We start from the raw sequence: 24,914 nt of genomic DNA, 5'->3' as shown, positions 1-24,914 counted from the left end.
AGATCACAAGTAGGCAGAGAGGCAGGCAATGAGAGAGCGGGGGAAGCAGGCTCCCTGCTGAGCAGAGAGCCTGATGCAGAGCTCAATTCCAGGACCCTGAGATCATGACCTGAACCGAAGGCAGAGACTTTAACCCACTGAGCCACCCAGGCACTCCTGAAAATGAGAACACTTTTGAAATAGCTGTTTATCAATGAACAGTAGTTGGTGATGATGATTGAAAAATGATGCGGTTTTGAGCTGAATGAAGAGCTCTTAGTAGGAAACAAGTATTCTCAGGTGCACCTAATACTCTTCCATAAAATACTAACTACATGAATTCATTTGCTGAATAGCTGCCCCAGCTCTACACCATGTATTCTATACTCACAGGTAGGTATTAACCAATTAGCGAAAATAAAATTTGCATATCTAGAAACAATTTGTTCAGTTAAGAAAGAATAGATATTCGTGAAGACTTTGGAAAAATAAAATACATTTATTAAAAGGGAGGAACATTTATTTGTTAATGAAAGGCAGCAGCGAAGAATTAAGCAGGTGAAAGGAATTTAGAAATTGTGATATTGCAATTTATAATAAGAATACATATTTGGTCTTCACTGGTGAATTCCCCTGCCTGACACACACAGTGGAATTTTGTGCGCAACACCTAGGAACCAAATCATCAAATCATATTTCCTGAATGGACAGAGATTGTGTGAGCCAATAATGCTCTGATGAAGTCTGAATCTTAACTGAAATGAGAGAAAATTTCTCTTAGGTTTGTAAGATAATCTTTTTTTTTTTTTTCTTAAAGATTTTATCCATTTATTTGGGAGAGAGAGCACGAGAGGAGAGAGGTCAGAGGGAGAAGCAGACTCCCTGCGGAGCGGAGAGCCCAATGTGGGACTCGATTGCGGGATCATGACCTGAGCCGAAGGCAGTTGCTTAACCAACTGAGCCACCCAGGCGCCCCTATAAAATAATCTTTGTAGAAGGTATTTATTGTTTCTGATGGATACGTATCAAAGGTTTCTCAACTCCAGAATTGTGCAATGACAGCTCAGCATTATCCTTGTCAATAATTTTTTATCAACTCAATAGGTATATAGATATAGATTAAAAAAATTGAAGATAATTGAAAGAAGCAGTAATTCAAATCCACAACTATAATTAACATATAATGCCTGAAATGTGTTTAGTATTATTCTTAGCACATTGCTTATTTTAGTCCGTTTAAGCCTTGTAGAGGCTGAAGGCAAGCAGACACAAGATGGGTCATTTTAGCATGAACATTATTCCAAGCTGAAGGCAATGGATATCCTGTGGGCTCAAGAGAAACTTTTGCCCCTCCCTTAACTACTTTGAAAAATCTAAATTGGGGATCTTTCCAGAATAAGGGTTATTAGCAGAGATAAATTTTATCTGAGTGGTCCATCAGTATGGCAAGACAAACATCTAATTACCAAACATCTGCTTTTCTTACACCCTGTGAATTGGATTCCTTTCCTCTGAAGTCCCCCTTCTCCTTATTTTATCATGACACATGTAACTCATTTTGCTTTGGAATTTCTATGTCCGTGTGGATACCCTATATGTATGCTATTAAATTTGCTTTTCTCCTATTAATCCCTCTCCTGTCCATTTGATTCTTAGTCCAGCTAGAAAGGCCCTTGAAGGGGAAGGAATTCTTGCTTCCCAATAGCTTCATTAAAAACCTTATGAGGGGGGCGCCTGGGTGGCTCAGTGGGTTAAAGCCTCTGCCTTCGGCTCAGGTCATGGTCCCAGAGTCCTGGGATAGAGCCCCACATTGGGCTCTCGGCTAGGCCAGGAGCCTGCTTCCTCCTCTCTTTCTGCCTGCCTCTTTGCCTACTTGTGATCTCTGTCTGTCAAATAAAAAAAACAAAACAAACAAACAAAAATCTTAAAAACAAACAAAAAAACCTTATGAGGTAAGTCCTATTACTACACTTATTTTATAGGTAGGAAAGTAGGACAAAATAAGAATGAATAAATTGGCCAACAAATTGAGATAGTGAGTAAACATGAACTCTAGATCTCTAACTCTTGAAGTTTGGGTATAATATGCCATTTTATAAAATGGCGCATTTTAGGGGCACCTGGGTGGCTCAGATGGTTAAGCTTATGCCTTTGTCTGAGGTCATGATCCCAGAGTCCTGGAATCGAGCCCCACGTCAGGGTATTTTATATTCCCAAAGATGTAGCTTCATTGTAGGATCTATGTAGTCTAAAATTTTTGCCTGTTTTTTTTCTTTGATAGTTTGAAAACTTCAAGCATCTCAATCCAGTGTTGAAAATTGTGTTCTAGAGGTGGGAATGGCGGTTAAGGAGATGGTGGTAGGGAGAGTGGTTTGCTTCTGACATGGGTATTCTGCACTCCATCACCTTGAGAAGAAATCTGTAAGGGATAACTAAGGGCTGCTTATGCTTTTCATTGACCCTCCTTCAGCCTTTGATTTTGAAAACAAGAATCAATTATGGACTATGATGTGTGATCTAAATAGAAAAGGGTAGTTATTTTTAATTGAGTACTTACACTATAACATTAACAAAAATGGACAACAGGGATACTCGCTTGAAAGATAAATAATTTTCAGGACAATTAAAAAAAAGAACTTTGTGGAATTTAGACAATAGGCTTGAGCAATGCAAACTTGATCAAAGCAAAGGGGCCCACAGCGATGATCACCAGAATGAATACAGACATGCCTGACAGGCAACTCACCTCAAGATATCCATAGTCCCCAACTGATTAAGGGGCTACTTACAACTAGGCCCAGTTACCAAAAAGGAGAAAATTCCATATATCACTCTACCTCCTCACCTTCCCTCTTTAAAAATGGCTTCTACCCACTGCCTCATAGCAGACAGCCTCTCCTTTGCTGTCCTGCCTACCTCTCCTTTGAGGTGTATTCAATAAACCTCTATCTTCTTTGTTCTGGCTTAGGTGAATTATTTTCACTGCCCCCATAGGCCACTGGCTTCTAACCAACTGTTGCCCCACATATGAGGCCCTCATCTAATCTGGACAGGCACCAAATTTAGACACAACTAACTTGTTCTGGATGTTTTTTAAACTATAACATTTATGTCTTGCCATTATGTCTTGTCAAGACAACATAATGTCTTGCCACTTTTAAGTGAACTGCATGTATACTTCAAGCCACATTAATAATAATAAAACTAATACCTTCTTATGTAAAAATAATATGAGAGTAGCCACCATAGCAAACTTGGGTGTACAACAGAAAAATTGGTTGTACTGTATTATCCCTCCTGGAAAGAAATACCACAGATACATTTTTCCAAAATCAAAATATTATTAGAAATTCCCAACATTTAACTAGTGTAAACAATGCCACATAACAAATGAACACATCTGGGCATATAATTTGCAGTCAGTTTATCCTTTAGGTTATATCAAGAAGTTATATTACTCAAAGTTAACAACTGAAAAGGTGGACTTTATACATATTTTTAAAAATTTAACTTAATTTGCTTCTTGTTGCTTTCTACTTATTTATTTGCACCTGATTTTATATTTTTTCAATCTACAAAATATAATCTCATATTTATATATATAACATATATAGAATATAAAAAATATAGTCTCTAATCTAGACTTTCAAGGTCTTAATTAATACTTTTACTCAGTGATAAAATAACCTTGTGAGGTTTAATTGCAGATCATCTTAAGGTTGCCATAGGGAATTCTCTTTGACAAATTTGGGTGGAAGTGGAATCTTTTGTTATTAAGGCATCTATGCCCATTAGTGCACTCAAAGAGCCAGCCCCATGCTTCACTCACTTTTAAAGTTTTCAGGGAAGAAAACTTCAAATTTTCTTTTGTTCAATATTTAGGAAGAGCTCACTTAGTTTAAATAAAACAATGAAACAAATAAGGCTAACCTGATAAACTGATCCATATTTCTGGATACTCCTAATATTTGTTCTTAGATTAAGCCAGACAAGCTGAAAACCCATCTATGCCTGTTTTCCATCTCTTATATCATTTTTATGGACTTCTGTCATTAACCAGTGTTGAGAAATCTCAGAAAAATTTCCCAAGTCATGAAATAAAGTCCTATTGAATGGACTGCTTCATTTACAAGAAGGAAGCTATTTGCTTTCTTCTTGCATTGGTTTCTAGAATAACTGAGATCCAAATGTGGAACAAAGGCTGTCTGGACAAGGTAAGTTAAAAAACAAACAGCATATATGTGGTTAGTTTAGTGTTACAGAATTTTAAAACATGCATTCTCTGTAATAATGTTACTCTGAATTCATCTTAACTCTTATACTATCATTTTACCTTTGCTCTGGTTTTTCATCTACTAAACTTGCTAAAATTATTAACTTTTTCTATTGTATATATTTCATTTTTTAAGATTATTTATTTGTTTATTTGAGAGAGAACACATGCATAGAGGGAGAGGGAGAAGCAGGCTCCCCACTGAGCAGGGAGCTCCATCCCAGGATCCAGAGATCAAGACCTGAGCTGAAGGGAGATGCTTAAATGACTGAGTCACCCAGGTGCCCCTGTATTATATTTTAAATTTATCTTAATTCTGTTTTCATTTTGCAAACACAGCAGGTTACAATATAAGAAAACAATTATAAAACAATGGATATATCAAATAGAAGGCAGAATGGCAATTCTATTATTAAAGTTGATAGATACTATAACCTTTCAGATATGCAAATTAAGTCAGTTACTCTAGAGACATTATAACTGTTCCTTTATATACTTGCTGGAAGCCTAAAAAAAAACTACCAAAGCTCCGTCCCTGACAAATCATAGAGTGCTTCTCACTCTGGGCATAAAGGAAAGCTCTCCTTGCCAAGTCTGTATATTTTAAATATGACCAAGAATTGTTTTGATATATATGAGAAATAAATCCCTATTCCAGATTTCACTGTTTACTTTATTGCACCACTTTATTCACTACCAAAAAAGACCCAAGAAACAAAAAAACACACCCAAATTTCATATGCTTTACTACCCAAGTATAACACTAGAGCAATCTTCCAAATCCAATTAAAGATTTTACTGTAGTGAAACTGACATTCACACTGGAAGATTGGACAAACATCTGCTTAATAAACTAACCATGTTATAACAGGCATTTACTGTTGATAGTTATATTTTATGGGATATAATTTGACATCTGAATCTACGTAATTCTCCAGTAGAGATATTTTATCTTACACATGAGAGGTTTTAGGACAGTTGATTAATCCCAAGCCACTGAGATATTAGCCAGTATGTATAAAAGAGCTTAAAAACCAAGGTCCAAAAGACTTGAGTCCACATCTAGGCTTTACTGCTTAGTAAGTATATGGGCTCATACTAGCCATTTAACCCCCAACATCCAAGTCTTGCCTCATCTGTAATATATAGGAGAATAATAATTGCTGCTTTGCAGTGAGCTGTTAGAATAGTGCAGAAGTAACATTAAAAGATTTCACTGCTATGAATTATTTCATTTGATTGATTTAGTATTATTCTTTTGAGTCAGGCGATGTTTTATTCTGGAATGAATACTTAACATCGCTAGGAGAAATATGAATCCTTCTGCTATTTCTTGCTTCTGGTCATCGATCAAGTTACTCAATCTTTCCAAGACTCAGTTTCTTCATCTCTGTAGTGAAGATAGTCTCTACTTCCTGGGGTCACACTCATGATTAAATAAGATCAAATGTGGAAGGCATCTCCTAGAAGATGCCAGCTAAATAGCAAATCTTTTTTCTCTTCTTTCAATGAGTTGATTGTAAAGGTTGAGATGCTCAATCACTGACTCTCAGTTTATTCCTTCATTTCAGTACAAAACAGAAATATCTATCTCAATAACCAACACTTGTAATAGCAAATAGCATTGCAGCCATTTGAAAGTAACCTCAGAACTTTAAACAATGTGTTTTCGAAGAGCATCAATATTTGCATTACTTTTCCTTTAAGACAATTAATTAAAAGCAAATGTCAGACTTTTTATCAGAAAATTACATCAAAGCAACTTCTCTGGCTCATTTTAACTGTGTGACAATAACACTTTGATTTAAAAAGATTGGGGGGAGGGGAGAGTGCCTGACTTCTCAGTGGCTTAAGGGTCCAACTCCTGATTTTGGCTCCAGTCGTGGTCTCAGGGTCCCAGTATCTAGCTCCTCAGGATTTCTCTCCCTTTTCTTCTGCCCCTCCCAGGCTTGCGGTCACTCTTCCACCCCCGCAAAAACCAAAGGACCAAGCAAACAAAAAACCCTGCTTTAAATGCAAATGTAATAAAGAAACCAAGAATTTAAGTAAGTTAAAGAGTACCTGTTTCAAAATGCCTGCTGCCATTTCGTGGCTACAATCAAAGATTACATGGAACTCCTTGCCTCTTTTCATTTCCTTGAGTAACGGTTTTGCATCCTTTGTATCAGCAGGTAGTTGACGGATTTTAAGCCGAAGATTGTACCTTGATGGAGCTTTGATGAGCTCCTGCAAACGAATGAGACCTTTAAGGAAAAAGGGGGAGAAAAAGCATATTAGAGAAAAAGCAGAGTAGGTCATAGAAATATAGAACTTGTTCACTATAATGCCTGATTTTCTTGACCATGTATATGTGTATTTCATGGTGTGACCACTGAAATTCCTACTTCATAACTCCACATCCCAGTTATTTTTGTTAAAATGATGATTTCTCTAATTCTTTAAGAATTTCTTTTACAAATTATGAAAGACATACATGATTATAAGTTGATGTAAATAATTTAAATAAATAAAAGTATATAGAGCAAAATAGGCTCCCTCTGTACCCCAATTCTGCTCCCAAAGGGTTGTCACAGTTAATAGCTTACAAATATTATTCCTCCATACATTTTCTATGCATTTCCACATATACACATAAATTTTTGTGTTTTACAATAATACTGGTTTGTGACAACGTCTTAAAGGTTGTTGTAAGTCGGTGACAATTGTTCTAGTTCATCTACTTCATACTGTGTTTTATAGCAGGTGTAATTTATGTTATTATTCTCCAGTGTTGGAAACTCTGGTTGCTTTTTTGTTTTTGTTTACAAGTAACAGGCTAGTAATTTGGTATAGAGGTAAGAGTAAAATAACTTTCTTTAATAAAATCAACTCTATGTAGTGGTCTGAACCATAAATAAATTAAAGAAATAAAACTTTTTTGTATTATTTGCTAGGTATCACATTAATTTCAGAAACAAATAGACCACACACATTATTAGTAAAGCAAATATATTTTCCTAGGGAAGCAGCTCCTGAGTACGTGTTTCAAAAATATATCAAATTAATAGATACATGTTCAATATGTCATGGAACTGTTAGGCATTTTTAAGTAACAGAGACAAATCATCAAATTTATTCTTTCTTATAAACTTCAGTAATTAAACCCCTTCAAGAGCCCATATAAAAGATCCAATATATAAAAAAGTGTGATAAGAAAAAGAGGATCATCCGATTCTATTCTAGCTTGGATCAAATTAAACAATTTTTTGTCTTCTCTTCCAACTCCTCTTTCTTATTTACCTTTTTCCATCTCATCTTTGTATTTCTCTAGATTTCTATCCTCCCTGAGGAAATACCTTCATAAATATTAGTAGAACAAATAATAATAAAGGAATATACTTGTAAATAACTAATCTGTAGATTTCTCCTTGTGAATGTGTATGTGTGTTACTTTACTTGGAAACTGGAATAACAGGAATAAAAATATATCTTATTATGAGTAAAAAATCTGTGTATTAAAATAACATATGCTCCGGAGAGTAAAATCTAATTCTAGGACTTTTTTCATTCAATTTTTAAATAAATAGACCTTAATAGATATAATGGTACACTTCAATATGTTTCAACATAGTTAATAAAATTAACATGACTAGTTTTTAGTATTTTCATCCTCAAATGAGACATACAGTTTAAAAAATATGTAAATTCACAAATATACCTAGTATCTTTTGCTTTTAAAATATTGTTCCATAAAATTTACTTCATTTAAAATTATTTTAGAATTTTGCCACTTAGAATTCTATAAATAATGGTTGAATAAATTACACAGTATACTACAACTGTCTCATTTTGTTTTATAAATTTAAATATTCACTAACTATAGTAAAATAAATATTACATAATTGATATTAAATGCACCCATTAAACATAATACAATTCAGTCTAGAGATTAACATTTATATAATGTGTACAGATGTTAACAGACTAAACAAACACAGAAACAAATATTTTAATTTATAACACCTGTAGTAGTTTAACACTGAGCTTATAAAATCCTCCAAAACATGTATAAAAGTATATATATATATATATACATAGATATGTATATATATATATTTACCTACACATGGGAATGCATTGTTTACCTACTTTTTATAAATAAACCAGAGTATAATTGCAATATTTTTTTATAAACAAAACCAGAGCATAATTGCAGTTTACAATTGTTTTTTTTTTACAAATAAACCAGAGTATAATTGCAGTATAAGACAATGACTCCCAAACTTTGGAAGGTATGACAGTAATCTATGAAGATGGTTACAACCTGCAGAGGATATGACTCATGGATGTGCGTTTTTAACAATCTTTTCAGGTGATTTTCCTGGTCATCAAAAAACAAGGCCGATTTCCAAAGATAATTCTGGTTTCCGGTAAGTGTCATAATGGGAGTCACTTTTTGAACCACTTTGGCATAACGATATTATAGGGTAATGACTATATTATATTAGCTAGTAGCATAAGACAATAAAATAATTAATCCAATTAATGAATTCCAACTTCATTAGGAAAAGTGAATCAGAAAACTATAAATACAGCTGACTGTAGAAATAAGACAAGGAAAAGAAGACAACATTCATTCACTCCCAAATCAAACAAATGTTTATTAAATTATTTCTATGGATCAAGCATTGTTCTAGATATTGGTAATACAATAAAAAGTAAATTAGAAAAATTTCCTGCCCATACTATATTAAAAAACATATGGGGGAAGACAGGTAAAGTTTATTAAACAGGCAATTATAAATGAAAAATGGCAAATAATATTTTGGTGGGGAAAGGGCAATTATTGAGGAAGAATACAGCAGAATCATCTAACTTGAAATGAGAGTACTCATGAAAATTACTCAAGGGAGGTGACATCTAAGTTAACACCTGAATAAAAAGAATAAGAGTTGAAGGAATAGAGAGAAAAAAAAAAGTTTTTTTTGCTTATAGGGAGATGAGAGAGTATGGGCCAAGGATCTTAAGAATCAAGGAAGAAGTGGTGACAAGTGTAATTTAAGAGGACATGGGACTGCTTAAGCCCATGTAAATTACTTTAGAGTTAAGGTCTTAAGGGTAGTGGAGAGTGCCTACTTGGAATCCACATTTCAAAAGAATCACTGGGATGCCTGGGTGGTTTAGTTGGTTGAGTGTCTAACTCTTGGTTTCGGCTCAGGTCATGATCTCAGGTCATGATCGAGCCCCATGTTGGGCTCCACATTGGCATGGAGCCTGCTTAGGATTCCCTCTCTCCCTCTCCATCTAACCCTTTCCTGTTACCCCCTCCACTCCCGCTCTCTCTAAAAAAAAAAAAAAAAAAGAGAGAGAGAGAGAGGAAGGAAAAAAAGAAAAGAAAAAACGAATCACTCAGATTTTCAGAATGGAAGACAGATCAAAAGAGCTAAAACTGGAGGAAGAAAGGGTTGGAAGGCAGTTACAATAAAGCAGGTTAGGAAAGTCCAAGATGTGTCTGCAGGGCAAGATGGTAGGATCCTACCGAGAGATAGAAGTGGATGGACCAGAGAGAGATTTTTGAGAAAATACTGACAGTACTTGGTGAGGACGAGGGCTAAGTCAGGAAGTCCCAGGTTTCTGATTTGGGCAGCTAGGGGGAGACTGTGCTTCCACTGAGCAGATCATGGGAGGATCAGCAGATCATGGGAGGATCAGGTCAACTGAGGGTTCAAAGTGAGGGGAATGATTGGCCATGTCAAGGGTTGCTAGTTAACAAAAAAAAATGGTAAATACTTTACAAATGTTTATTAAATTTAACTACAAAATCATTGATGACATAGGTTAAGGACAGTTCTATTAGGGTGGTTTGGGTAGATTGTTGTGCCATTAGTAGGAGTGGGAAGGAGGCAAAAAATAGACCCTCTTAAAACCATCTCTATATATTTCCATTATGTAACTTAGTGCCTATCCTAATCGTATCTAATATTCTTTAAGGAAAGTACCAACCCCTTCCTAACCCACCTCCAGACTTGAGCTCCAGAATAGATGGACAGGACACTTCAGTTTCCTATGTATTAAATGAGTTTTATCTAGATCAGTAGTTCTCAAAGTGTGGTCCACATACCCTTGCACTCTTTCAGGGGGATCCCTGAGGTTCAACTATTTTCATAATAATACTAAGAGGTTATTTGATTTTTTTTTTTTTTTTTTTTTTTTTTTTGCTTTTTGCTTTCATTGTCTCCATGTGGGCAAGAGTGTTCTAGAGGTTATAAGACACAGATGATGTCACAGTACACTGAATGAAGAAACAGAGAAGAAAATCCCACTTCCTCCCATTAAATCAAATATTAAATATTAAAGAAACCTATGAAAATATCTTAACAAACGCTTTCAGAGATCTTCAATTATTATTAAGAATAAGATGATATAAAAACCAAAATGAGAATTACCAAACTGGATTATCTTTAAACTTTTCCTAGCTCTGGATTTCTATTATTTTCATAAAATTACTTATATAGATGCAGAATGTTCTAATACCAACCTCTGCCAAATAAAGGAAAAAGAAAGCTGTCTCTGGCTTACTTATCTCACAAGATTTTATGCAAATTAAATATAAATTTGGGAGATAATTCTATCATTGTAGAAATAGCCTGGGTGTTGGGTTTGAATCCAGTTCCAAAATGTATGATCTGCATGACTTTGTGTAAGACTTTATATCTCAAAAAAAAAAAAAAAAAAAGACTTTATATCTCTCCTTGCTTTGCCTTTGTTTTTTCTATAATGAGGTAAAATCATATATGTATTAATATGTAAAACACTGAAAAAGGAACTGTCACATATGGGACTCTCAAAAAGTGGCAGTTGTCAATGTTTTTGTTATTTTTGTTAAGATTAGGAAGAATATAGTTTTTTTTTAAGTGGTAATTATATCTGTCCTTGGAAGTTATTTTGATGCTGACTTTGACTGAAACGTAACAATATCAAAATTTTAATCAAATCAAAATCAAATTTTAATCAAAATTTTAAGAGATTAACTCATTACCAAAGAAAAAGGAGCTACATAGTTACAGATTAGTTCAACGGTTTTGAATTGAAAAATCTCAAGTGATCCAAAAATAGAAATTTTTGAAAGATAAAATCCACAAATAGTATTTGCAGAGTCCACCCCAAGTATAAATACTGCCAAGTATTTTCAAGTCTCTTAAGAGCTCATATGGATGGTCCATTGAGCCATCAGGTACAATAAATATTTACTTATTCTCTTCACACACATATATCCCTGCTGGCATTAATGTAACAGATTTCAGTCTGCCAGCTTCCCTGAGTAATAATATTGAAGAGCTAAAATAGAAAAAAAATAAAAAAATAAAAACAACTGCTGCTAGTAGGAACTACCATTTCCTACATGAGAATTAGAGTAAAATGTTGCTTTTATTCATTCATTCAACATGTATTTACTGCATTTCTACTATGTGCAATACATTGTTTCATGGATAGATATAATGATTGCAATCATAGCATTTATTCAGTCTTGAACTGCATGAGATGTAGTTTGACTTTGGCACTTTTTTTTTTTTTTTTAAGATTTTGTTTACTTATTTGCCCGAAAGAGAGAGCGCACAACTGGGGGTTGAGGAGGCCGGTGCTGGAGGCAGAGGGAAAAGATGCTCAGGGCTGAGCAAGGATCTGGACCTGGGACTCAGATCCCAGGACCCATCCAAAGGCAGATGTTTAACCAAATGAGCCACCCAGGAGTCCCAACACTTTTTTTTGAGACAAAATTTATTTCTGTTAATGCTTTTCATTTTCAGTTTTTAGAATAAAATTAGTTTGGCTTTCCAATCACAGGAAAGAAATCCAGAGAGCTGTTTTGGATACTGAAAGTAGAAACATGATTTGTAAATTTCGCTTTTCACCATCTCCTGCAGCAGGTGCTCAGACTTCTCTCTTGGTTTCCAAGTCTTCCTTACTCTGTCCTGCGATATTGTTTCCCTTTTATCCATATTTCCATTCTAGATCCTTTGCCTTCCCCATTATCTGGCAATTACAATATAGTTTTGTTACTTAGAACAACTTGGAAGAGTAAGAGATGGTTGACAAAAAGGAAGATGCATTCAAAATAGCCAAAGCATAAATGTTAACCACTTTATTTAATAAGTTATTTGATGGCATCCTTGCAATTTAATATATGTGGTTGGGGTTTTATCCAAAGGGAAATGGGCTTAAAGAGCAGGAATGCCTAATTACAATACTGGGTATTTATTTTCCTCTGTCGATCTCTATCAATCTTCCTACCTCCCCCAGTATTCCTCTGCAAATTATTGTTCTAAAAAATTGCTATCTCAGAGAAGATTACCCTAATCAAATTCATCATATATGCTTAAATATGCATGCTCTGTAAAATAAAATTGGAAAACATATAAGCTTCTTAAAATAATTGGGAAGATTTACATGTAGTCATTTCCTATGATTCTTTGGACAGAATGGAAAAATAAAAGGACCCATCTATGAGATGAGAAAAAGGGTGAAATTTATTTTGTTGGAAATGTGGTTAATATAAATAATTTCCAAACAACAGTTTCCAGAAATGTAGTATACTTTAACAAATTTGGCATCCAGTTAAGTTATTTAATGAGAGAGTAGAATTATAACTCCTTAAAACAATCTTTTAATTAAAATGCCCCCTCTTTCCCTAATGTAATTAGTTGATGTAATGATAATAAAAGAGAAACAATCTGCACAGATGGGTTCCTGAAAATCTTCTAACAAAAAAGAGCACCACGTTGCAATTATCCCTTTATTTTGGTAGATGAGTAACATTCTATTCCCTCTAATTCCTTCGCTGAGAGTACGTTTTTTTTAACCTTTTTCTGCTTTCAGATATTGTACAGTAGCTGAAATCAAGGTTTATCTTCAGCTTACAGGGGACAGGGTCCTGAGCTTTTCTTTTCAGAAGGTGCCATCAATTCAACTTTTAAGGAAAACCCAGAAGGAGCCATTTATGCACACTCCAGCTGGCACTTTCTTCTAAAGAGATCAATCACACCGCCTCTCTGCAGGCCCAGCCTCCCCTAGCCCCAGGAAGGGAGTCCCAATTTCCCTCCTATACCCAGGTATCCACTTCAGCAGCTACACAAACTAGAGTTTGCCACCTGGCTCACTCATCAGGTCTATTTATCATTTCAGTGAATGGGGTCTTTGTGCAGGCCAGACCTCTCCCCTACCCTCCAAATGCATTGTATAATAGACTATACAAAAATGACTCATCCACAGTCAGTGTTTCACCATCAACCCCACCCCCTTTTCTTTCAGTTGAGAAAAGCGAATTCATTGAGAGACCGAACATCTCAGGGAGTTATTTTTATTAAAATGTTTTATTTGCACCACAGAGTGTTTTAGACTTTTTATTTTTTTTTTTTAAAGTAGGCTCCATGTGCAGCATGGAACCCAACGTGGGACTTGAACTCATGACCCTGACATCAAGACCTGAGCTGAGATCAAGAGTCAGATGCTTAGCTAACTGAGGACATCACTGTGCTACAGTGTTTTTTTTTTAAAGATTTTATTTATTTATTGGACAGAGAGATCACAAGTAGGCAAAGAGGCAGGCAGAGAGAGAGGAGGAAGCAGGCTCCCCGCTGAGCAGGGAGCCCGATGCGGGGCTCGATCCCAGGACCCTGGGACCATGACCTGAGCCGAAGGCAGAGGCTTCAACCCACTGAGCCACCCAGGCGCCCCTGTGCTACAGTGTTTTAAAGAAAACTGAATAAAATATCTACACCAGTTATGTATTTTGCAATCTATCATAATGCATTAAATATAGACAAGGGAGGTAATCATATTAATAAAATCAAAAGTAGCTTAGATAAGAGAGGTAGATTGCCATTGAAAAACAATTTCTGTCTCCAAATTTCTGTCTGCCCTCCTCCCTTTGGGAATGAGGTAGACTTGCTCATCAGTACAGCGAAATAGAAAATAAAGGAAATTGGGGTCTAGAATAAAAAGGGAGAAAAAGGAAGGGAAAATGGGAAGAGATTTCCAAAGTGGTTTTCATCTTCTTAGAAGAGGGAGAGAAAGGTATGTATTGCAAAATTAGAGGGCTGGTCTCCTGGGAAAATCTTCAAATTCTAAGAATAACCTTATAGAGAGGGAATAACTTCTCTGTTTTTGACATTGGCTGTATCTTTAAAGTAAGACAGAGCCTATTACATTCAAAACTCAAAACACATAAAAACGCTTTAGCATGATATATTAAAAACCAGGTAGCAAACGAGTTTTAATTCACATGCCAAGATGAGTTGACTGTCTGTGGCTTCCCTGAGCTCTGTGTAGAAAAATGTTTTTGAGACTAGTTCTGTGTTCAGGGGCATGTTTCAATAAGGGATTTGAACCTGAGTGATGGGGTAGGCATACTGGGGTCATGTATTGGTCATCCTTACATTAAAACCTCCTCCTTACTCATTAGTGTCATCAGAGCCTATTCCATGAAGTTGTTTTATTGATGGCAAAGCCTTTCCATGCTTCAGAATGGAAAATAATACAGTGCAGACCATATATTTCAGACGCCATGCTGTTTATGTGAAGGCAAGACCCACGGTTCAACACTGAACCATGATGCATTCAAGTAAGTAGAATCCAAACAGGAATTCTGACTCTTACTGTCTCCTGAAAACATTAAAAAAGTGTATAAATTGTCTGGAGCAACTTATTAAAGTTCTATATTGCTTCCTCTTCTCAGACACCCTCATATTCTGAAAACTTGCTTTGACACATACATATGTACATTTGTGCCCATGTGTACATGCACACACGTGCGTGCACACACACACACACACACATGCACCTCTGTTTTTATTTCCCTGGGAAATCTTATTTCTTTCTGCCCTGACTTCTCTCCACAGGATAATCTGGCCAGGATGTTTCTTTTCTTTCTGTTCTGTTTCCATTTCTAAAGTCCATAGCACACATGTTCACAGTACTGATCTAGCAAAGCAGAAGCCTCCTGGGAAGGCCTAAGTGAGGAAGGCATGAACTAGCAATACCTGAATAACCTTTATCAGGCCAGTCATGGAGAAAGGCTGAGACCTTTCAAACACATCTCAACCTTTTCATGTCATTCTTCTATGTTGCATCATGATGCCAGATTTCTGAACCATATTGTGCGGCATGGTAGTCTGCATCAATCCCACCTCATTAACTTCCTACTGAATGACTACAGACAATATTTAAATTCTCCAAATTTTAGTTTTCTCATCTTTAAAAATATGATCTTAATAATTATTACCATACAGAAAAAAATCAAATGAGCTAATGCATATGAGTCAGTACTGTGCCTGGCATAGACTCACCCTCCTTTGGTTTCTGGAAATTACTTCTCCCCTGGAACTCAAAAATCACTGTTGTGTGTGTGTGTGTGTGTGTGTGTGTGTGTGTGTGTGTGTGCGTGCGCACGTACATGTGTGTCTTTTCTCCCCAAACTCTGCCTGCAATCTTATGGGTGGTCTCTATCAAAATCTCTTCATTTCAAACATCTAAGTAAATCCTGCTTCCTGCTAGAAACCTAATTAATACTTCATCTATATGCCGATAACTCCCAAATTTATATCTCTTGCCAGATATTTCCCTGAACTCTAGAGTCTAAAATTTATTTTCCCATTTGACAACTGTGTAGTAAAATATTAATCCTGTCAAAGAGAGGTCTGGCCTTTGCTATTGGCTCCTGGGAGGTAATCTCTAAGCCCTTGGAATATCTTGTCTGATCAGGGTGTCTTTGTTTATCTGGGAGCCTTGGTCCACACAGAATAGTCTAACAAGGAGATTTATGGTAGGGGCTTTGAGTCATGAAGTATCAGATCAGCCTCTGGAGGAGCTAGAAACTACAGGTCAGCCAAGTGCCTGGTCTGCCATGTTTGTATGATCAACCCCCAATAAAAACTCTAGACACCCCAATGCTCACATGAGCTTTCCTAGTTGGTATTACTCCATGCATAGCATTGCTCACTATTGTCCAGGAAAGTCAGCACTACCCACAAGTTGAGTTGTTGGGAGAAGACAACTGGAACCTCTGAGTGTGGACCCCTCCTGGATTCTGGTCATGTGCTTCTTCTCTTGACTGATCGCAATCTATATCCTTCTGTTATAAATTATAACAGAGAATATAATATCTTTCAGTCAATCTGTGAGCTATTCTAGTGAATTATCAAACTTGAGGGTGATATTGGGGACATTTGAATTGCAATCATTGTCAGAAATGAGGGTGCTTTTGGGGACTCCTGAAAAATGCAACATCTCTACTTTGATGTATGATGAATACTACATAGCATTCCAAAGTTGGCTCTTCATATCCCCAGCCTCCAAAATTGCTGCCCACTCAGTTTTCCCCACATAGTATAATGGCAACCCTTATAATTCCAGTTACTCAGGCCAAAAACCTTGGTATCACTTTTGATCTGCTCTTGGTAGAATACCTGACATCCAGACTATTGGAAAATCTTTTCTGGGCACCTGGGTGGCTCAGTGGGTTAAGCCGCTGCCTTCGGCTCAGGTCATGATCTCAGGGTCCTGGGATCGAGTCCTGCTTCGGGCTCTCTGCTCAGCAGGGAGCCTGCTTCCCTCTCTCTCTCTCTGCCTGCCTCTCTGCCTACTTGTGATCTCTGTCTGTCAAATAAATAAATAAAATCTTTAAAAAAAAAAAAAAAGAAAATCTTTTCTACCAACTCTTACCACTTCTAACACACTGGATTGAGCTTTATGATCTCACAAATGGATTACTGTAAAAGCCTCCTAACTAGCACTGTCCTCACACATTTTTATGTCCACGTATATCTAGTAGCAATTCATAGCCCGTTAGGCTTATTTCATAAGTCCAGTGAGTGCAGTGATTGGGAGCTTTTAAGATACTAAGAGGGGGATGGAGAGGGCACGAGGACGCAGAAGAACTTTAGTACAGGCTTGGATACAATAAGAGCAGTTAGGTGGAACTATGTTTAGTGGTCCCTGAAATATGGAGTCCTGAGGCTCAACCCAATTCAAAGGAATTGAGTCAATTCACAACGAATTCTACAGCATGAGACACATTATAATAGTGGCTTATGGTTCTCTAGGACAAGTGAGGGAGACACTGTGCTTTCAGATAACAAATCCATCTAAGCTTATTCCAATAACAATACAGAGAGCACAATGCACTCCTGCTGGGTAGGGTCTCCCAGAGCTCTTGAGTCCAGAATGGGGAAAGCAACAGGGGTAACGGGGACAAAGTAGAGAATGCCAGACCTCCTTCCATGTGCTTAAAGCCGGGTTCCTACCTGGTAACAGCGTGCCTCAGAAAATGGACCAAATTGAGGTGTTACATGGTGTGTCTGTGAGCCCTGGAAGGCAGAGGCTGCCAGGCTGATTACTACTCCTGAAGTCAATACCAAAATATGTTGTCCCCATTTCTTCCCTCACTGTTATGAGAAAAAGCAATTATGTTATTATTAGAAAGCAAACAGCGCTTCTGACCATGCCAAGGCTAAAACTGTTTGGCTGCTATAGCCTCGGGGTCTAAGTTCCATATGAGCTAAGGTCAATTTTCTATTTAGAATGCTTCCATTTGTGAGGAGCCAACAGAATAAAGGTTGTATTTGTATTTGCTTACTGTAATTACAACCTGCTCACATCTGATTCATGAGAGGGTAAGCACGTTAGTGACTGGTTTCCAGCCGAGGTGACTTAAGTGCTGTGCATTCGAGGGGTGCCACCGTCATAGTAAGTGGTTGTTCTAGGCTGACCCAGCCCCAGGTCCACTTTAAAATCTAATTTCTCTTTGTCTCCTTCATATAGCTGCTGAATATAGGCCTATGCGTGGTGTAATGGGAGAGAGCAAGTAAAAATCAGGACAGTTTAATAAGAAGCCAGTTGTATTTGTCAGAACTCTTCTGGAAATATGTGCAGACCTTATTCACACTGCACTGAGCCAAAATGGAACTCACCGCCTCCTATAACTGAAAGTAAACCCCAGACATGGTTGGAGACAAGAATTCTTTCTCTGTTACTGTTCTCTCTTCCTCTGGGTTGTCTTTGTTACCCCTCAATATTTTCCTGCTTGATGGCACAGATGACCTATAGAATCTCACTCATAACAGGGATTTTTTTGGTCCCAAATTCTGTCAAAATGCTAAGAAGGACTCTGTCTGGCCCAGATTGGGATTATCTGGTGAGAGTAGAAGTGTTGACGTTAGATGCATTAGTGGGTTGTGAGAGATGAAAGTGAGGCTTGCCTGAACCATAGAGACTCAAAAGATTCCCTCAAAGAGATTCTAGACAAACATATAAATGCCACCCAGAAATGCATCACAACTAAGTTTTACAAACACTCTACAAAGACAGTACTTTGATTTGTGCCCAGAGTTTAGTTATATTTTAGTTATATTTTGATTTAGTTATATTTAGTTATAATGGTTGTTTTCCATTAACGTTACTTCACTAATTTTCATCAAACCGGGGCCCTTTCAAGAGTCTAAGAGAGACATTAAGTACGCAGTAATTAGACCAGGACAGCAAGCACGACTCAGGCACAATCTAGGCAAACCAGGAGTTCTGTACCGTCCTCCTACTTCACAGCATTCTTGGTCCTTCATCACAGCCCATTCATCACCTGCTGTCTGGGCAGTATTATGGACCCACCCACAGTGGGACTGGCCCACCCCATTGTTCAATTCTGATGGCCACACTGCAGGCTCTTTGTCTCAAGACAGTCCTGCTTGGGTGCACACCTGTCTTTCTATCACTCTACCCGCCTTCTCAGCTTGCAGTAACCCAACTGCCACCTTCCAGACAGGGGCTAATTAGCCAGTCTGCTGTTGTTTAATCCCCACTTGTGTCCAGGTCAATGCAGTTATAAAGCTGCAAATAATCCTTCACAGCTCTTATTTTGGCTCTGTCCCAGGATGCTGCTGTTACTGGGTTTATCCTGCCACTTAATACCTCAAATACAATTTAAAATTGGCGCTGATAAAACAGCGTAAGAAGTTTTATGTGGTGGGCCCATCACTAACAATGAAGACCAGAACTACTACATGCTGGTGGGAATGCTGGGGAAAACATAACCCTTCAGGAGCTCAGATTTTATGTCATATTTTTGTCCCAGAAAAAAATACCATTAACCCCAATGCCTTCAGCAATTATGCTCATTGAGCATATATGAATGGTTAAAAAAGATGTGAATATATCAGAAATATGTGGCAGCACATAACATAGGCTTTATATTGGGAATGCATAAGTCAAATATAAAACATAAACAGTAGAGGTTTGCCATTGATGAGATTATCACATAGTGGGGAGATAGGCATGCAAATCATTTTCTGCAATGAATTCCATGTAATAGTGTGAGTGTCTCTAAAATGTTGTGGAAGTGGTAGGAATAGAATGCCTAAGGAGGGGTAACCATTTGGTAGGTGGAAAAAGACAGATGCACGTACAAAACATAACAATATGAGAGTACAGAAGTTCCAAAATCTTGTGAGCTGTTTGGTTGGTACTGCTGGACAATCAAGTGTAAGCTGTGATGAGGTGCGAGGAGGAGCTAGACCAGCAGCAAGCGAGAATTGGTTATGAAGTGCGGCTCCTTAAATCTAAGGATCTTTGTAAGTGAAGGAACTTTGTAGTTCCAAGTACTTAAAGAATTCAGGCTGGCTTATGCGGAAAGAGAGACTTGATTAGAAACATCCAGGTGGTTTCATGAAACCCTAGCATGGGAATTCAGTCATTCCTTAGAGACCAGAAATGAGTAGGAATAAGGTTATAAAGATATCACTCTCTTTCATTTCTGTTCTTTTTTGTGTGTTGGCGTCATTCTCATATTCCTAATGAGACCAGTTTTCTCTGCTTCACAGTTCAAATAGGAGACATGGCCATCTTTCAAATTCACTCCTGAATTTACTTGTTATAGGTCCAGCAGTTGGCAGAAACCAACTCATCTCTCTTGGTTCCAATTCCAAATTCCTGGATAGGGAATCTAATTGGCTCATCTATGTTAACTCTTAGTCTACTCAACTGTAACCAGAGACACACAGATGTAGCTTCAACTATGAACACCAGCCTGGGCCCCACCTGTGAGGGTGAGGGAGCTAGAGGATTTTGGCAGCAGTGGGACAGCACTTCCTCCCAAATTGAAACCTAAATCCAAATCATAAACTTTGTTTTAACGTGGGCTGGTGAGAAAGAGGGGTGAGAAGAGTCCAGTAGCAGTGAGGGATATATGATTTCACTCTCCTAGCCATTCAGGCACTAGAGATCCTAGACCAGCTACCCAACCTGTGGAAAGGCTCTTTTAGCTGGGGATATAGAAGGAGACATCAGAGAGAATAAAGCTTGAGGTTAGTACCCTAGTCAAATTAGTTGTAATCTAGAAGCAATCAGTCCTTAATTCCAGCAGAAAGTTGGCAGAAAATGTAAAACATAACAAAATAAACAAACAAACATCAGGATCCCGTTGTAACTTGGCATAGTTGTATGTGCCAGAGAGTCACCATTGGATACAAAGACCTTGGTCTATTTATTTATTTTTTAAAAAGACAAAAAAAAAACGAAAACGAAGACCTTGATTTACAAGATGAACTCTAAACTCAACTTGTATGAGGTCTAGGTTTATGTTCAGCTGCTAGGCTTTCTATACAAATTTTAATATTAGATACTCAATTTATGATAAGCATTTATTAAGCAGCTACTGTGTAACCGACTTTATCCTAAGTGCACAGACTCCCATGAACTGAGGATCATTGAGACCTCCCAGTTTAACAGGGGAGATGCAAAATACACCATCAGTTACAATGCACTGTGGTAAGTACTACCAATCAGGAAACAGAGAGGCAGGGACAATTTTCTAGTAGAAAGATGTTTTAAATGATATTTAAATAATTGTGAGTTAAACAGGCAAAGAGGGCCGCTTGACTCTTGGAGAAGAAGAAAAACATTTTAGGCAGAGGGAATTTAATGCACAAAGGTATTGGTAACAGCATGGTGAGTCTGGGGAACTTCAAATAGTTCAGTCTGCCTGGCATTGAACAAGGAGGAAATAAGGTGGTGAGAGATGAGGAGGGCAAAGTAAGCAGAGGCTGTGCTCCTAGGTAGGCTAGGATGACAGCTCAGAAAATCAGAACCAGGTAGGTAAGTAAATGAGTAGTCTGGGGTATATGTTGCCAGATGAAACTTTGAAGAATGAAGCAGGTATAATGTTCTGAGTGGATGATTTGGTATAAAATAAATGAGAGCTGCCTGGGGCAAGCAAGGATGACAGAGGTCTGGTAGAGGGAGTCAGTTCACATAATCTCAGTGTGGTGTCCTTCCACGGGCAGGCTCTGCTTTCACTCTTTAAATCTGTTTACAACCTTCAGGCAACTTCCAGCACATTTTGACATCTTCCAAAAGAAAACCTACAAGTGGAGAGTCTACTGAAAAGTTAGTGGCAGAGACAGGAGAGGAGATTATATCAAAAGACATACCTACGTCTCTCTTCTTGGTTATGTGACATATAATCTCTTTCCAAAACATGTTTGTCTCTTCACTGCATATGATGTCTAAGTCCCTCCCTCATTCTTGTGGCAAACATGAACTCCACCTTACCTCTCTCAGTCTTAAGAACCAGCTGCAGAGAAGCCCCAAAGGTCTAGCCACCAAGTGGGCTTATTAGAGCAATCACAAACTGGGTCTCTCCTTCAAGGAGATTGCTATGCTACCTGCTATGAAAAATTGCATTTCCTTCATATTATTAGAATTTGCCACAATTCTCTCAGTTCTGCACTATCAAGTCTTTCTTCTCCACTGGATTATTTTCTTCAGAATACAAGCATAGTATTATTTAATTTAATTTAATTTTTTTAAGATTTTATTTATTTACTTGACAGATCACAAGTAGGCAGAGAGGCAGGCAGAGAGAGGAAGGGAAGCAGGCTCCCTGCTGAGCAGAGAGTCTGATGCAGGGCTTGATCCCAGGACTCTGAGATCATGACCTGAGCCGAAGGCAGAGGCTTTAACCCACTGAGCCACCCAGGTGCCCCATATTATTTAATTTTAAATAAATTTTCTCTTGACATTAATTTCCCCACCAGTTATCCCTTCCTCCCTCTGTTTTCTTTTAAGAAAGTTCTAGAAAGAGTTACCTATAGTCACAGTCTGATTCCTCACCTCCCATTCTCACTTAAGCTCACTCTAATCAGGATTTTGGCTTCACCACTCACTCCCCTGAAACTGCTCAACATCACCAATGATCTCCAGGATGCTAAATTCCATGGTCAAGTCTTAGCCTCATTTCACTTGACATATCAGCAATACAGCTCCCTGCTTCCTTGACAGGATTTCTTCACCGATTTCCAGGATACCCCATACTCTTGTTTTTCACCTTCTTTTACAGCTGTCTCATCTCCCAAACTCCTTTTAATTATTTACACTTATTCCTATGGTGATCTCACCCAGTTTCAGGCTTTTAATACTACTCTCAAATGAATATTTCAACCCAGACTCTACTGGATCTCCAGACTACTATCTCCAACTGCTTATTCCGTCACATCTCTATTTGAGTGCTCTCATACACCCAAAACTTAACATCTCCAAAGCTGTACATTCTGTTGCATTCCCAATTCCCTGTTCCCCTTTTTGGGAACAGAGTCAGTTGGTGGCAACTCCTTTATCCAGGTTCTACTTCAGAACGTTTTCTTCACTTGTAATGCTCTTCTCCACATGCCGAGCTCTCTCATCTACTTTGACGACCCTATTTAAAATTGTAGCCTTCTCCTTTTCTACTTCATATTCCTCTTATATTGTTTCATTATTTTTTTCTGTTGTACCTTCACCCTCCAACATACTCTATGTTTTACATATTTATGACACTGCTTACTTATTCTGTTTTCTTCCACTAGAATATAAACTCCATGGAGGCAGGGCTTTTTGTCATTATTTCTTGGATGCATCTCAAATGACTAGAGCACATCTAGTACCTGATGGATGTTCAAAAACATTTGTCGAACGGATGAATGAATTACATGATCTTTAATCCCAAGAAGTTTGCAGTCCATTTGGGGGAAAAAATTATATGTTGGAGAAAAGAATGGTTGCCAGGCAGAATGTGCCAAGTGATAAGTGAGTAGAATAGACCCAAAGTGCTAAGACATTGTTTTTTCTAAGGATTCAGAAGATTGGGCTCAATTTGAATAATTCATTCTGGGGGAAAATTGATCATAATCTAGGGAAGTGAGGATAGGAGTAAAACATTTTAGATGAGAGCAATTTAGGGCCTCAATGCTATTGCATTTCTGAATTTAAAAGGAAGCTATTTGTTGCCAAAAAAAAAAAAATACAAAAAGAGTTTGTTCCAACTGGAGGTCTCTTTCCTCTTTGTCTACAAAACTGCAAAACAATACCCCACTAATGGGTCTTTCGGTTAATGCATATGCAGTGGCTGTTACTAGGTACTGGGGGTGAGTGTACAGAAGGAAAGAAAAAAAAAACTGGTCTGTAATCCCTATTTCAAATCAGATTTTTTTCAAGTCAGTTAACTGCAAAATAAAGAGGAAAGGGAATTAAATAGTTACTTAGAAACAAAAGAAAAAATGTAAGTGGGCCAAGGGAAAAGCTTTTAGCAAATGTGAAAAAAAATCACGCTGGACTGATGATGGGCCACTTAGGAATGATTATTTCTAATGGAGCAAAGAGGGGCAGTGGGTGCTATGAGGTGCAGGCTACAGTCTCCTCAAAGAGACCCTGGGCTTCCTGACTGTCACTTTCTCCTGGAGCCAGGGCTGACTTTCTGTCAATGCACCCACACCCCTGCATCAGCTGTTCCTAGGCACAGCCAATTACGAAATGAAACCATTTTGGGTACAGCATTTCTTTGTCCACTGAGTATTTTTTCAGGGGCAATAGAGGGCTAAACTGAAATGGAAGCAGATAAAATTTATCTTTGCCTCAAGACTCCCCTCTTGTCCTCCTTTCTCATCCGTGACCCCTCTAATGCTTCAGGAATTAACTGGACTGCAGACTTTTCCCTCTCCTAGCCAAAGAGAGGAAGATATGTTTCTGATCATTTAGACTGACATCTTTACTAATTGGTTTCTAATCTTTCCTCTCTTGGGGATTATTAGTGTTTTAAACTTTTGCTCTTCCGTTGTGAGATCTAAAACAATTCTGCCTACACTGGAAGGTTAAAGAAAATTTAAGCATCTCAATTAATTCTAAGAATGGAGTCCAACCTTCTTTCAGGTTGCTTTGGTCAAAGGAAAAGGTAATTTGTCTGGATCGCCCAAGAAGGCCTTTTGTAAAGAATTTGTCAAGGAGTACTGAATCAGTTTAAATAGCATGAGACGTCCCTGAAAGATCTAGGGATGGCAGAAAGGCCATCCTGGACTTTACTGCTCTCATTTGTAGCCCTCAGGTGTAGTCTGTGCTCAGACTTGGTATAGAGGACCCCCCCCCCCCCCGCACCCTCTTCCTCCTCATTTTTCTTCCCTTCCTCAGCCGCATGGTCTCAACCATGAATCAGCTTGAGCTTTCTCCCTTGACTCTTGGCTGATACCTGGTCTGATTTCTTTGACCCTATCCTGAGGCACGCTGACCCTGCTTGTACCTTGAACATTTTGTAAACTCATTTTTGCCCATTTGCCATAAAGCTTCAGTCTCCAAGTTCATTATAGGGAGGATGTCCAGAGTAGTTTAG

General features: G+C 37.8%; 1 protein-coding gene across 4 annotated transcripts in view; it reads right to left on the bottom strand.

The window, feature by feature from the left end:
• GRIK2 (glutamate ionotropic receptor kainate type subunit 2) overlaps nucleotides 1-24,914 on the bottom strand; it is a 639,603-nt gene that overhangs the window by 351,929 nt on the left and 262,760 nt on the right. For all 4 annotated transcript variants that reach the window (XM_047734793.1, XM_047734792.1, XM_047734790.1 and 1 more), the window contains exon 5: nucleotides 6,314-6,495. In XM_047734793.1, coding sequence (XP_047590749.1) covers nucleotides 6,314-6,495 — 182 coding nt within the window. The remainder of the gene's footprint in view (nucleotides 1-6,313; nucleotides 6,496-24,914) is intronic.

This window comes from Lutra lutra, chromosome 6 (genome assembly GCF_902655055.1).
Source record: "Lutra lutra chromosome 6, mLutLut1.2, whole genome shotgun sequence".
Classification (NCBI taxonomy): domain Eukaryota; kingdom Metazoa; phylum Chordata; class Mammalia; order Carnivora; family Mustelidae; genus Lutra; species Lutra lutra.
The sequence above is the reverse complement of the archived record's forward strand: the minus strand, read 5'-3'. Positions and strand labels throughout refer to the sequence as shown.